This window comes from Megalops cyprinoides, chromosome 7, assembly GCF_013368585.1.
Source record: "Megalops cyprinoides isolate fMegCyp1 chromosome 7, fMegCyp1.pri, whole genome shotgun sequence".
Classification (NCBI taxonomy): Eukaryota; Metazoa; Chordata; class Actinopteri; order Elopiformes; family Megalopidae; genus Megalops; species Megalops cyprinoides.
This window is the reverse complement of record NC_050589.1, coordinates 20,607,004-20,618,956: the sequence shown is the minus strand read 5'-3', so window position 1 is coordinate 20,618,956 and position 11,953 is coordinate 20,607,004. Positions and strand designations below refer to the sequence as shown.

The following is an 11,953-nucleotide window of genomic DNA, read 5'->3' as shown; positions in this document are numbered from 1 at the left end:
ACGCAAAACACAGCCACCGATTCTCATTAAAAGAGAGGGGAGGGAAATGAGGTAAGAATGGTTAATCAATTCATTTCATTCCTTGTTAATCAGTGTGGACTTTGGATAAAATGGTAGAAGGCAAGCATGACGTGTCTGTGCCGTTCTATTTACTTATTACCAAGGGTTATGAGATGCCAGAGAAGTCATCTTAAAGCAAACACACCCGCAAACTCAGGCACCTTTACACCAATGTAAATTAAAAATACAAATATCTTGTAGCACTGTTGACACATCACTGTCATAAAATGGAATTTATCATTCATCACTGTGAACAGACATGGAAAATTCTCCAGCTAATTAAGCATGTTCGTGTGTCAAAGTCTTTCCATGCTGTAGCTGTATAAGACCATTGAATGTCAGGTGAATAGATAATTGCTCATTGCGAAGTCAAAAATGTCAAGGTAAAGAAAATACACATATCTGGGTGACTCCCTCCCATTACATCACTGTGAAAAGTGGTGGAAGAGAGCGAGTTAGAAAGACGGAGAATAAATGTTAGAGAGAACAATTAGACAATCTGCCTTTTCTTCAGCTCCAGACATTTACGAAATGCTTCTGCCATAAGCAGCAACAGTGTTGTCTCTGATTTTAAAAAAAAGCATTGCAAGTTTTGAGTGACAAACCTCCTGACTCTTTACACTCACAGTTAGATTTAGGTCTGACTCGTCTTTATGTGCTGGAACAATACGTAGGCAGTGCACTCCGTGAGCGCATTGCACATTTATGCAGATTAGATAATCAATATATGGCTAATATACAGTAACTGGATCGATTCTGTTTCAGAAGATATTTTGCTATGAGAGAAGTACCACCATTGAGTAGAATGATCTAGGTGGACTTTGATGATTGTTTCTCCAATGTTTTCCCCTGTCTAAAAGATGCCTTGCATCAACCCAGGCTGCTGCACAGAGTAATAGTAATCCATGACACACACCTACATAAACTCTGAGTCTCATAACTAGATGGGCTGTGCGTGACAGCCTGTTACCAGTGAGTAAATCCATGGACATGTGCTCACTTAAGCACAGCACAGAGGTCATTTAATTCTTCTCACCCACTGTAAGTCCCAGAACGTACATGACTGTTTCATGGCTCCTTTTTTTCAAGGCCCACAGATTTGCCAGTGTGTGTCACCTCTGTGGCTACCCTCCACTGGCTAAGGCGCTGTCATGTCAGTCTGTCACAGTGATAGAGCACCAGCTGGCATTCGGGGCTGCTGTGAGCCTCACGGTGCGAGCGCACATAGCCTTCAGACATTGGCCTCCAGCGGGCCCTTGCTGTTCTGTGCCAGGACTTGACAGGTGTATATCAACAAGACAGGCCACCCTGAAGTGGCAGATGATTGGTGTTTCTGTGTGTATGTGTGTATGTATCTATGTGTGTGTATGTGTGTTTGTGTTTGCATAATGTGTGTTTATTTGTGAGTGTACGTGGGCACAGGAAGGGGTATGCAGTGATGATGAGGCAAAATTACTAGATGTCAATGGATCACTGTTGTAATGTTGATCCAGCAAGAAAAAAAGAAGAAAATCAATCCAGTGATGATTTTTATGAAAAGTAAGAAAGTTATTTTATCGTTTGAACTGTGCATTTCCAGTATTTGCATGATCCTAGCTATCAAAAGTTATGAGTAGATAAATGATGAGTAATGTGAGCAATGTGTTCAAGATGCACAACTTTTGGCATAAATAGTCAAAAGTAATTGACTATTTATGCAGCTTGGTTCTGTGCAACCATTCATGATGATTGTTTTAGAGATACAAACTGTCCTAGGGAATTATTTTGAGGAATTAGCCGGAGTGCTCTCAGCACTTGCTGTACAATGTGTGCTGATACCAGTCTGTGTTTACAGATTATTTCAAAGAAATGGACCATGAACATCTAGCACCCTCTTGTGGTACATTTGATGCAACCCCATTCTGGGACTGGATCATCCCTAAAAAACAATCAGTGTTGCAAAGTGATTTACATAGATTCGCCCCTTCACAAATGCCATAATGTTTCTTATGAAATGTATGTAAACTATTCTTTAACATCAGTGGCAGAAATATATAGATGCATTTCATTCAGGTACCTTTATTTCCAAAAGGTTTTGCCCCAACATCTTTTTTATTTTTTATTGAAAAACTGCATTGTTCAGCAGCAAGCACTATGTGCTATTATTATTTTTTAATTTTACACAGACACACCTGTGACCTACCCAGACACAGGTGTTGCTGATCAGCCAATAGATAACAGAACAAGAACAGCTTATCTTTGTAAAAACACAGACAAACACATCACAATAACAGACAACAGTTATAAAAGGATGTCCTTGAATTCCATTTTCAGGTCATTTAAGAAGAATGAAGCATTGAGTGCAGAGACAGTGCTGAGGGTGGGGAGGGTGGGGGTGAGAGAAGACTGTGTAACCTGCCACTCAGGCAGCCTGACAACTTCCCTTGCAATGGCTCTCCCTCGAAACACAATACCTCAGTCCTCATATGGCTTATATCGTGTAATACATTTCAAACCTACATCAGAGTGTGTGTTTGTGTCTGAGTGCAGATTCTTCAGGAGGAGAAAGTGCAGCACCCTCTGTTGTCACCTGACAGACATGATGAAAGTGGGGGATGTTTTCAGCTGTACTCCTGTAAGTCTGCTTCTTCTGAAGGCCCCCCTGTGACCATTTGGGAGTAGAGCAGAAGAGTTTGGAAATCCCAGCTCAGAACTGTACAGAGGAGTGGTCAGTCAGTCTCACTGTAGCGCGTCTGAACACCACAGGTAATAGGTCACTTTTCATTGTTATTATACGATACACTTGTGCTTCAGTTGCAAGAGCATCCATATGTGTCTCACACACAGCATGCTTGATACTTAGTGGAATTACAGCATTTACAGAATTAGTTTGCCATTGGAGGCTGATTGACAAGCTGTGGAAAGTTTCGATGCAGTTTTTGAGATCATTAACCCTTGAGAGGTTTTGGTTGCTTTGCAGTTTTACACATACTGCAGCTCCCCACAACTCCACCTGTCTCATTTAAAAAATAATTTCAGGCACATTTCTGAGAGATAATATCACAAATTCACAGCAAGGATACAAAACAGCCATTTCAGTGCATTTTCAGTTTGTTGAAACATGACTTGCATTGAATACACAATAATTTAACAGGCTAAAAGCCATTTGCAATATGTCTACACACAATAATAATAGAAAATGTATAAAAAGATCATACTGACCCACACTGTATTTTGAAGGAGAAGGGACACATACAATATTTAGGCTAATCATGTACAGGACAATCAAACCCACCACTGAAAGAGACATTTACCCACCAAATCATTCAAAATGAATGTCAAAGATCCTTTTTGGTAATTTCTGACAGGTTAATCCGGCAAGCAAGCCAGAAGAGGTTTATTAGAGTATCTGTGTGGTCTTTTTCATGTTCCTGATGTGAATTTACAAGCAACTCCACCATCCACAGTGGCTGAGGGTAGAGTGTGACTGCCATGTGGCCATACACTGACCTTTGAACAGCAGAGCATACATGGGTCCATGGTTTAAACATAATATATGGATGTAACAATTCTGTAATCCTATTGAAAGGTAATGAGAAAGCTGAGGTACTGAGACCAACAGAAAACTACTGAAATGTATGGCAAAAAATGGCCAGCAATATTTAATGCAGGAGACGGACAGGATAGCTATATGGCCTCAGTAAAATACTGACCCAACTGTAGTACAGTTAACTATTACTGTGCAGTTAAAACTGTACTGTGAATTTTCACCCATCTAGTGTCTGTGTGAGGTGTGTGCATTAAACCCTTTCAATCCTCAAATGGAGGAAAATCAGCAACTCCATACATCTAACTGCATAGGGAACCTCTGTACTCTCCTCTATACTTTGTCTATCTGATATCTATCCACACACACACACACACACACACACACACACACACACACACACACACACACACACACACACACACACACACACACACCATAACCATACAACCACAGAGCCCTTGCCTTTGAAGACCTTGAGCTCAGTAAGGCAACTACATATTTATCATTCTTTTTGTACTAAACAGAATGCAGCGCCTAAGATTGAAAGAGGGAGATCTGGATTGTAGGTGAAATGGTTCCGGACTAGTTTTACACTTTCATGACTGTTGCTTTACAATTGAAAAAAGAGAAATATATAAAAGTATGAATTTGTGTTTTATAATGACCTTAGTGACAGGTTTTTAACAGCATGTGCAATGTGCATTCTTCCAGCAGTCCATTTTACTGTAGTGCATGGTTACTCCTTCACTTCACTCTTGCAGAGTCACCGGCCTTGTTTGAAGCAGCATCCTCTTGAGGGTGGTGCTGAACCGGGGCTGGAGGTGGGGCCTCAGAAGTGAGACGGTAGATTTTCATTGGCTGCTGTCCCCCCCAATATTCTCCACCATTCTGCTGTCCCGCCTCCAGACACTTTCAACACACTTTCGTCCACGGGTCCTTCACTCCTGAGTTGCCAGAGCAGCAAAGACAGAGAGAAGAAGATCAGAACATAGAGTAGCTCTTAAAGGATGCATATCTGCAGTATTACATGTAACGTGTAAAACACATACCTGGTATGCCCCTACATGCCACAAGCAGAACACAATGCGATATAGGAAGCCATTACCAGAAAGTGTATACTGTCTGAAGTGTGGGTGCCTGATCTGGGGATAGGTTATACATGCAAATGGTTACCACTGGGTGTGAAATGAAGGTGATATTGGTTTTCTTTCAAAATCTGTCTGCGTAGGGAGGAGTCAAAGTCCTGTCTGTGTTACTGCAAACAGGCAGGGTGTTTAGCTTTATCCCTTGACAGAATTGAGCTGAGACAAGCCAAGCAGCCACACACAAAAACATGAAACCCTTCACACTGGGACACACCCACCACCCAGCAGAGGGAGACACTATACTGCCAAACCACCATGGTTTTGCAGTCTCAATGGAGAATTGCTTAATAAACAGTAATCCAGTTTTAAACATGAATTCTTCTCTTTGTGGCTGTTCTGGCCTTGCCACTCTTGGGTCTAAACGACTGGAAGGAAAGATGCGACTTCAAGTCCTGGGTGCAATTAGACGTGAGAACAGGATGGGAAGCATTTTATAGTCTTTTTCGCCTTCCTGCTTGCTGTTATCGACGTCACTGCCCTTTAGAGGTGTTACAGAGGCTTGCACTGGGAAACACACTAAATGTGCTCCATTTCCACGTTCCTGGAGTGGCTTCTTGTCTTAATAAAAAGATAATGGCGCACAGATTGGGTTGGTGGAAACAGACGAGCAGAAGCCAATAGAGGGAGTCGGCTCCTGCTGACAAGATTCATTTACACCCAAGGCCGCTGAATAATGCATGAAGTGCAACTGCCTGCGAGTTTATTTGGACGCCAGTGTGTGTGTGTGTGTGGGTGTATCTGTGTATGAGCATCCTGTAGAAACACAGTTAATCTGTGGGTGGGTGTCTAAATCTGTGCCTGTACATGTTATGTACAAACAGACAGTATATATGGGAGAGAGGGAGACATAGTTATTTTCATGGTTCCAAACAATGATGAAGTGGTTTCACCAGGCCTATGAATTACAGAGTGACAGGCTTCTTGACTTTGAGAGAAGGTGTCCGAAGAGGTATATAGATGCACATACTGTGTTTGTGAGTGTGTGTTTGTGGAAGTCTGAGTGTATACTTTAAGTGTGCATGTGCATGTGTTACTCCATGGACCACAATGTACTTACGAGTTGGATGCACCAGCATTTAGGTATGTTGTTTTGTGAGCATGTATTTGAGGATGCCATTGCAAGGAAACCGCTTAGCTGACCTGGGGGTAGTCAGGGTACCTCTTGTATGATGGACAGCTTGTCTCAAACCCACATAATACATCACAAAGAAAACTCATGACACAAATGACTCTGCTGCTCATGCATGCCTCTTGAAAACATTTATGTACTGTTTTATGATTCTGAAATCTTACATCAGTTAAAAAAGTACCAAAAATACAACATCCCAACACACATGGAACAGGACAGAATACAAAATGAGAAATCAACTGGTCTTATAGTTGATTTGCATTCATTTTGGATCAGTCAACAAAAGTAATTTCAAACAAAATTAAAAATGTACCTCCTACTGTATCTTCTTTCTGGACCTCATTAATAAATCAAATTCCTAACTCAGATGGAACTGGCTCTTGTGATAACCTACACAGCCATATGGCCCCTAAAAATTTCTGACATGTTTTCATTATAAGCATGCTTTTTTGTTAAGTCTTACATCTTACATCTGATTTCTTCAGTTGACTTCCAGTAGAAAATCCATGTTAAGTGGGTTTTGTGGTAAGATGGACAACAAACAACAAAAAAGAGAATAAAACACATCACAATTTAATTTAAAACATGGCATGAATTATACAATAAATAAATCTTAATAAATAATTGCATTTTTAAACACATGAAAAGAACGTTGAAAACATTCATGTGACTAAGTTCTGAACATTTAAAACCATGAGAATAAAAAAAAACTGGAACACAAATTTTGGCCTCTTGTGTTTTAGGATTCAGCATGTACTTCACTCGGTTGTGAATTCTATGTTGAAGAGGTCATGTGCGCTAGCTGTTTTTTTTGTACACAATACACGTGCTGTTCATTGCTAATCTTCTGCCAAGCTAAAAGCACCCTTCATAGAGATTCAGCTGTCTTTAAACGTAAAGCTGGGAGGTGTTTGATTATTTAGTGATGAACAATATAAGTATGAGGGAGAAAAGCATTTTAACTTGTTCAATTGTGGGCTATTTGGCAGATTTAGTCTTTGAGCCTCCTATTGTTGGCTCATTGTATAGCATGTGCAGTTAGTGGTTGGGCTTTAACTTTTCTCTAATTTGCCAGGATATTCGCTTACTCTTAAACTCTGCAGCCTGCATTTTAATATTAAGTGCCTTATGGCCACAGAATAGAATGCATAGGTTATTCATCTGTTCTGTCATTAACTTTTTCAAAGTAAATATCAGCCTCTACAGTCCCTCAGAAACTGTGCTCCAATATTTTGCAGTCCGTGGGATGATTCTCCTGACTACTTAAATCAAAGAGAACTCTTACATAAACGTATATACTTCATACAGAGTGTGTGTCAGTGGGATGCATGGATTCCATTAGTGAGGAGAGTGAATGCAAAACATATTGATCTGCTGTGTGGTCTGATTGACATGCTTTTACAGTATTTTCTAAAATATTTTCACTAATATTGTCCACATTAGTTTTGATTGATACATGGGTAACAAAGCAAAAAAAAAAACAGGTGTATTTGTTAATGAATACATAAATAGAATACTTTATGTGTGGTTAAAATCTGGAATAATATTGAATATGTTTTAAAAGCAGCTTTCAACTTGTAAGTGCCATTAAGGTCATAGTAAAGCATCATCATTCCTGCTTTTGGAATTTATTTGCCTACAGTAGGATTTAAATAGATGTATGTCTTTTTAGAATCTATGATAAACATTTAAATTAAATCAAATTTGTTAATATACTAGATAGGTTTGTCTGTTCCTTTTTCTCTATAAGTCAATGATTGAAAGAAAGAGCATTTTAGAGGTATAAATACCTCAGTTGGCACTCTAATAGGTGTTTGGTAGTTTGTCTTTTCCATACGTACGGCTGTTTATATCAGTCTTTGGATTTGAACTTCCACTGGAAAACTAGTTTCCATGTATTCTTTTCCTTTTTTAACAAAAAACATTTCAAAAGAATTATTTCCGAAAAGCATAGACTGCAAGCCGGTGTTCCCTTTCCTTCTCAGATTTTTTTTTCCTTTCGTATTTGATAGATTTTCACATATTACTGTCTTAATGTCAACATGAAGACATCCATGCCCTAATCTACTGTGTCCCTGCCACAAGCCCCCAAACCCTCACAGTCACTACACATGCCCAGGGGCAGACCTGCAGGGCACTGGCTGGCATGAGGAGCGGGTGGGGAGGTGATGCCTACACAGCAGGTGTGACGAAGCACCGCTATCGATGAGAAGGTCCGACAGAGTGAGGGGAGAGGGCAGGGGCGAGGCGGGGTTGGGGGGGGGGGTCGGGGCGCTGTGGGTCACGGGCGTGGAGGATGGAGATGGGCGGGCGTGGCACGAGGAGCGAGGTGAGTGGTTGTCATCAGAACCTGGCGTGTACATTGGGGATGATCTCCTGCGGGAGGTCCTTCACGGGCAGGTCCCCTGTGTCACCCGCGCCGTGGTCCGTGCTTTCACAGCTGCTCTGAGGGGACTCTGGTGGGGGCTTGTAGAGGACGCAGGCCAGGAAAAAGAACACGGTCCCCAGAACCTGACGGGGAAACAACACAGGCTGTGTCCCAAATCGCACACTTGCATACTGCGTACTAATATGCTACGTAGTACATACCCTGTACTAAATCTTACATGTCAAGAAGTATGCAAGTACACAATATGAAATGACTGTGAACATACTTCTCAATCATAATTCTAAATTAACAAACTCTGATGTTAGCAACAGCAGAGGCTAGCCAGCTAGGTACAGTATTTTACTCTCATAATAAATACTACAACCGGCATGTTGAGTTACACCACAGTAAGACAAATAATCAATGTTAGTGTAACACCAATGGTAATACCAATGTGTAATACCAATGTGGCATTTGTTAAATTAAAATGGTAGTTTGCTATCTAGCTGCTTGTATACTACAGCTGTTCAAACTGTCCACCATTTTTTTCCTTTCTTAAATTCTGCCATAAACCCCGCCCCTTTTTATTTTTCAATGAATTCGGGGGTAGGAAATATGAAACACTTCCTGGATAGTGTGTAGCCAAAATGCACATTTCTTTGTTCAGCAATTGTAGTATGACATCAGGGCATGTTCAGCCATATTACACTAGATAAAATATCAGGTGTTAATGTACTGGATGGCCAAGCATACTTGATAAGTATACCAGATAGTATGTTAGTGTGCAATTAGGGACACAGCCATAGTGTAGACTGCATCAGCATGTTCACTATGAGTCACAACGGATTACATCATCAAACAGTGAGTCACAAGCTGTCTCTCCCTTTGTTGCTATTGGAAGGTGTGAATGTGTAGAGAGACCACCTGCACCAGCTGCAAAACCATACAGGTAATCTGATCCTCCAGAGTCAACAGATTAAACCTGTACTTTTTGACTCAGATTAAACAAACATAAGTCTTTTATTTTCTTTTCAGGTGATTCTGCAATGATGTAATTACACTGAACTGCAGGAACAAAGAAGAGGCTCCAGCCTGACAGCTGAGCGTTTGCTCAGTCAAATGAAGTGTGTTGCTTGCACACCAGAAGATAATCGGCTGAGTTGTGGATTTGCATAAGGTCTTTTTTGCACAGGTGAACATGCTCTCTGCAATGGTATGCTGAGGCAGAGGTGGGTGGTGCTGATAGTACCTTGTATATGAGCCCAGCGATGAGGCTGTAGCGGCTCATGGCGGAGTTCTGGTAGAGGTAGCAGGAGCCCTGGTCGCCACACTGCTCCTGCCATAGCAGGCACGAGATGTCAATCACAGAGCCAAACGCTATCGGACCTGGAATTCCACCTGGCAACACAAAACATGGCAAAATGATTACCACTGAAGCAAAGGAGTGAGATGCAGCTCAGAGTATAAAATGAACCGGGACACAATGCTCCACATGACGGCACAGTTCTGTGCTGGAAAAGAAATAGACATTTTCGTTATTTTACTACAGTGTATTAGCTATACATTTCGAACCATCATCGTTCCTGTGCACTCATTATTATCAACATTTTACTTTTGATTTTTTCTTTGTTATCACTTCTCAAGTAGTTTAGTTGTTAATATAGCTGTGAACATAAACTGACAGCAAAAGATTTTGTAGTCATATAAAAACATAACATTAAACATAAACATTCTTGCCAATCGCAGTGGACTCTTGAATTATGCCTGAGCAGTCCATTGTTAATCACTGTGATATATGTATTACGAAATGGGTATTGAAAGTCATTGTTTTTGTAAGTTACAGTACATCTACATCTATAGGACTGCCTACATCTACACAATGTGTGATGCTGACCAAAGTAAACACAACATACCCAGCGTTCGCACAACAATCCACTGAATGCCCAGACCAAAGGACCGTTGGCTGTCTGGGACACACCTGTAAGGGGAAAAAATCCTGTTAGTATCTCAGGGCTTTGTCTTTGGTGCTTCAGCTAATTACTGCAAGATCATTTTACCCACCCCCAAATATAATCCAAATCACTATGTCCAAACCTGATGCAGGGTCAGTGTTTCAGGGGTAATACATCAACCTCTTTTGGTCAGTGAGTTAATGCCACTAATAGTTTATTTTTGTTCTGTGAGTGCTGAGATTACTGAAATTGTGCCATTTAACTTTCATTGTTCTCATGAATTATGCTTAACTACTACTCAGCATGAAATAAAAAAGAAATACTTTGCACAGAAAGGTTTTTGGAAAAGCACATAAATGTTCCCACAAGTACATATGTCACATGGCAACTGTTCTCATGGTAACCTCCTCCCCACATGTGGAGTTATGGTATAGAGAGGGCTCCCCAGTATGTATGTGGGTCAGTGGGTCAGTGTAGGCTTTCCTCTAACCTACCGGAGTGTGGCGGTGAGGGCAGGGATGCTGCACAGGAAGGTGAAGGAGATGACGATGAAGAGGAAGGTGAGGAAGGCGGGCATGTGATGGCAGGAGGAGCTGCACTTCCCTGCCTGCGCGAGACCCTCCTCCCCCCACGTCAGGTTGCCCATCACGCAGCTGCAGCCGGAAAATACCTGCGCAGGTAGAGGAGAGGACACGTGAAACACCATCAAAGTATGTGTCACACTACACTGGCTAACACACCTGTACCACTGCTGCACCATGAGCCAAGCACAGGGTAATATACTTTCACCACAAACCTGCACACCTGTACCACTGAACAACATGTCTATGCCACTGACCAACACACCTTCATTAGTAACTATGGCATACTAACAATCCTGCATTACAGACTAACATGCCTGTTGCACAAAAGACACACACTGTCATGGATCGACACACCTGACTCAATGGCCTGTGCTGCAGACTACGCCATATAAACCACAAACCAATGTACCTCTACACTCACAGCTGTCTCTAAGCATCTGTGTTACGCTTGTGTATTCACGGATAGGTACCTGTCTCCCGGTGCTGCTCAGTGATTGGTTGACTGTGCTGCACCCGGCGTGGCAGGGTGAGTAGTACATGACTCCATCGGCCCCACACACAGGGTTATAAAGCTCCCGCAAGCAGTGGCAGTCAGCATTGCAGCCCACTGTCAGGTTCCCCTCAAACTGGGACCTAGGACAGAGGAGAGGAAACAGGTACATTTTAGACAATCAACAAGGGCATCGGCACACACTTCACATATCAAGATCTTGGAATCCTGTACAAATGGTTGTTATTGGAATACCTTAAACTGGACTGAATCATTGTGAGAGTAACTGTACACCCTAATGTGGTACTGGGAATTATACACATCTACCTGGACATCCCTGTAATGTAATGAAACGTTATTCAGTGAAATGTTATTCTTAAATTGGTCACTAGAGGTCACTCACTTGCAATTTTGTCCTGATGTGAATGTACCTCTTGATTTGTGCAGGAGGACATAAGGAGGTGGGGAAATATGTAAACTTATGACAAAAATTATAAAAATGATTAAACACAAATGTAGCAGACTATGTGTGTGGGGATACATTTCCACAAACATATCTAGCTGATGCACCAGATCAACCCACAGTAGTCTGTTTCTCATGGAATTATTAGTAGGAGCTCTTACAAAAGATCTGTGTGAGACAGGCTGATGCATTTATGACCAGTGACAGACACCATAAAATCACAGTCAATAGAA

The 11,953-nt window shown here is 41.5% G+C and overlaps 1 protein-coding gene across 4 annotated transcripts in view; it reads right to left on the bottom strand.

Annotated features, from left to right (window-relative positions):
- Positions 1 to 4,171: 4,171 nt before the first annotated feature.
- slco4a1 (solute carrier organic anion transporter family, member 4A1) overlaps positions 4,172 to 11,953 on the bottom strand; it is a 45,014-nt gene continuing 37,232 nt past the window's right edge. For 2 of the 4 annotated variants that reach the window (XM_036534287.1, XM_036534286.1), the window contains exons 8-14: positions 11,238 to 11,400; positions 10,678 to 10,853; positions 10,145 to 10,209; positions 9,481 to 9,629; positions 8,214 to 8,374; positions 6,334 to 6,352; positions 4,172 to 4,533 (exon numbers count right to left, since the gene is read on the bottom strand). In XM_036534287.1, coding sequence (XP_036390180.1) covers positions 4,528 to 4,533; positions 6,334 to 6,352; positions 8,214 to 8,374; positions 9,481 to 9,629; positions 10,145 to 10,209; positions 10,678 to 10,853; positions 11,238 to 11,400 — 739 coding nt within the window. In that variant the 3' untranslated portion in view covers positions 4,172 to 4,527. Of the gene's footprint in view, positions 4,534 to 6,099; positions 6,353 to 8,213; positions 8,375 to 9,480; positions 9,630 to 10,144; positions 10,210 to 10,677; positions 10,854 to 11,237; positions 11,401 to 11,953 lie in introns of those variants that run through there. The other 2 variants (XM_036534289.1, XM_036534288.1) reach the window with 2 other exon arrangements.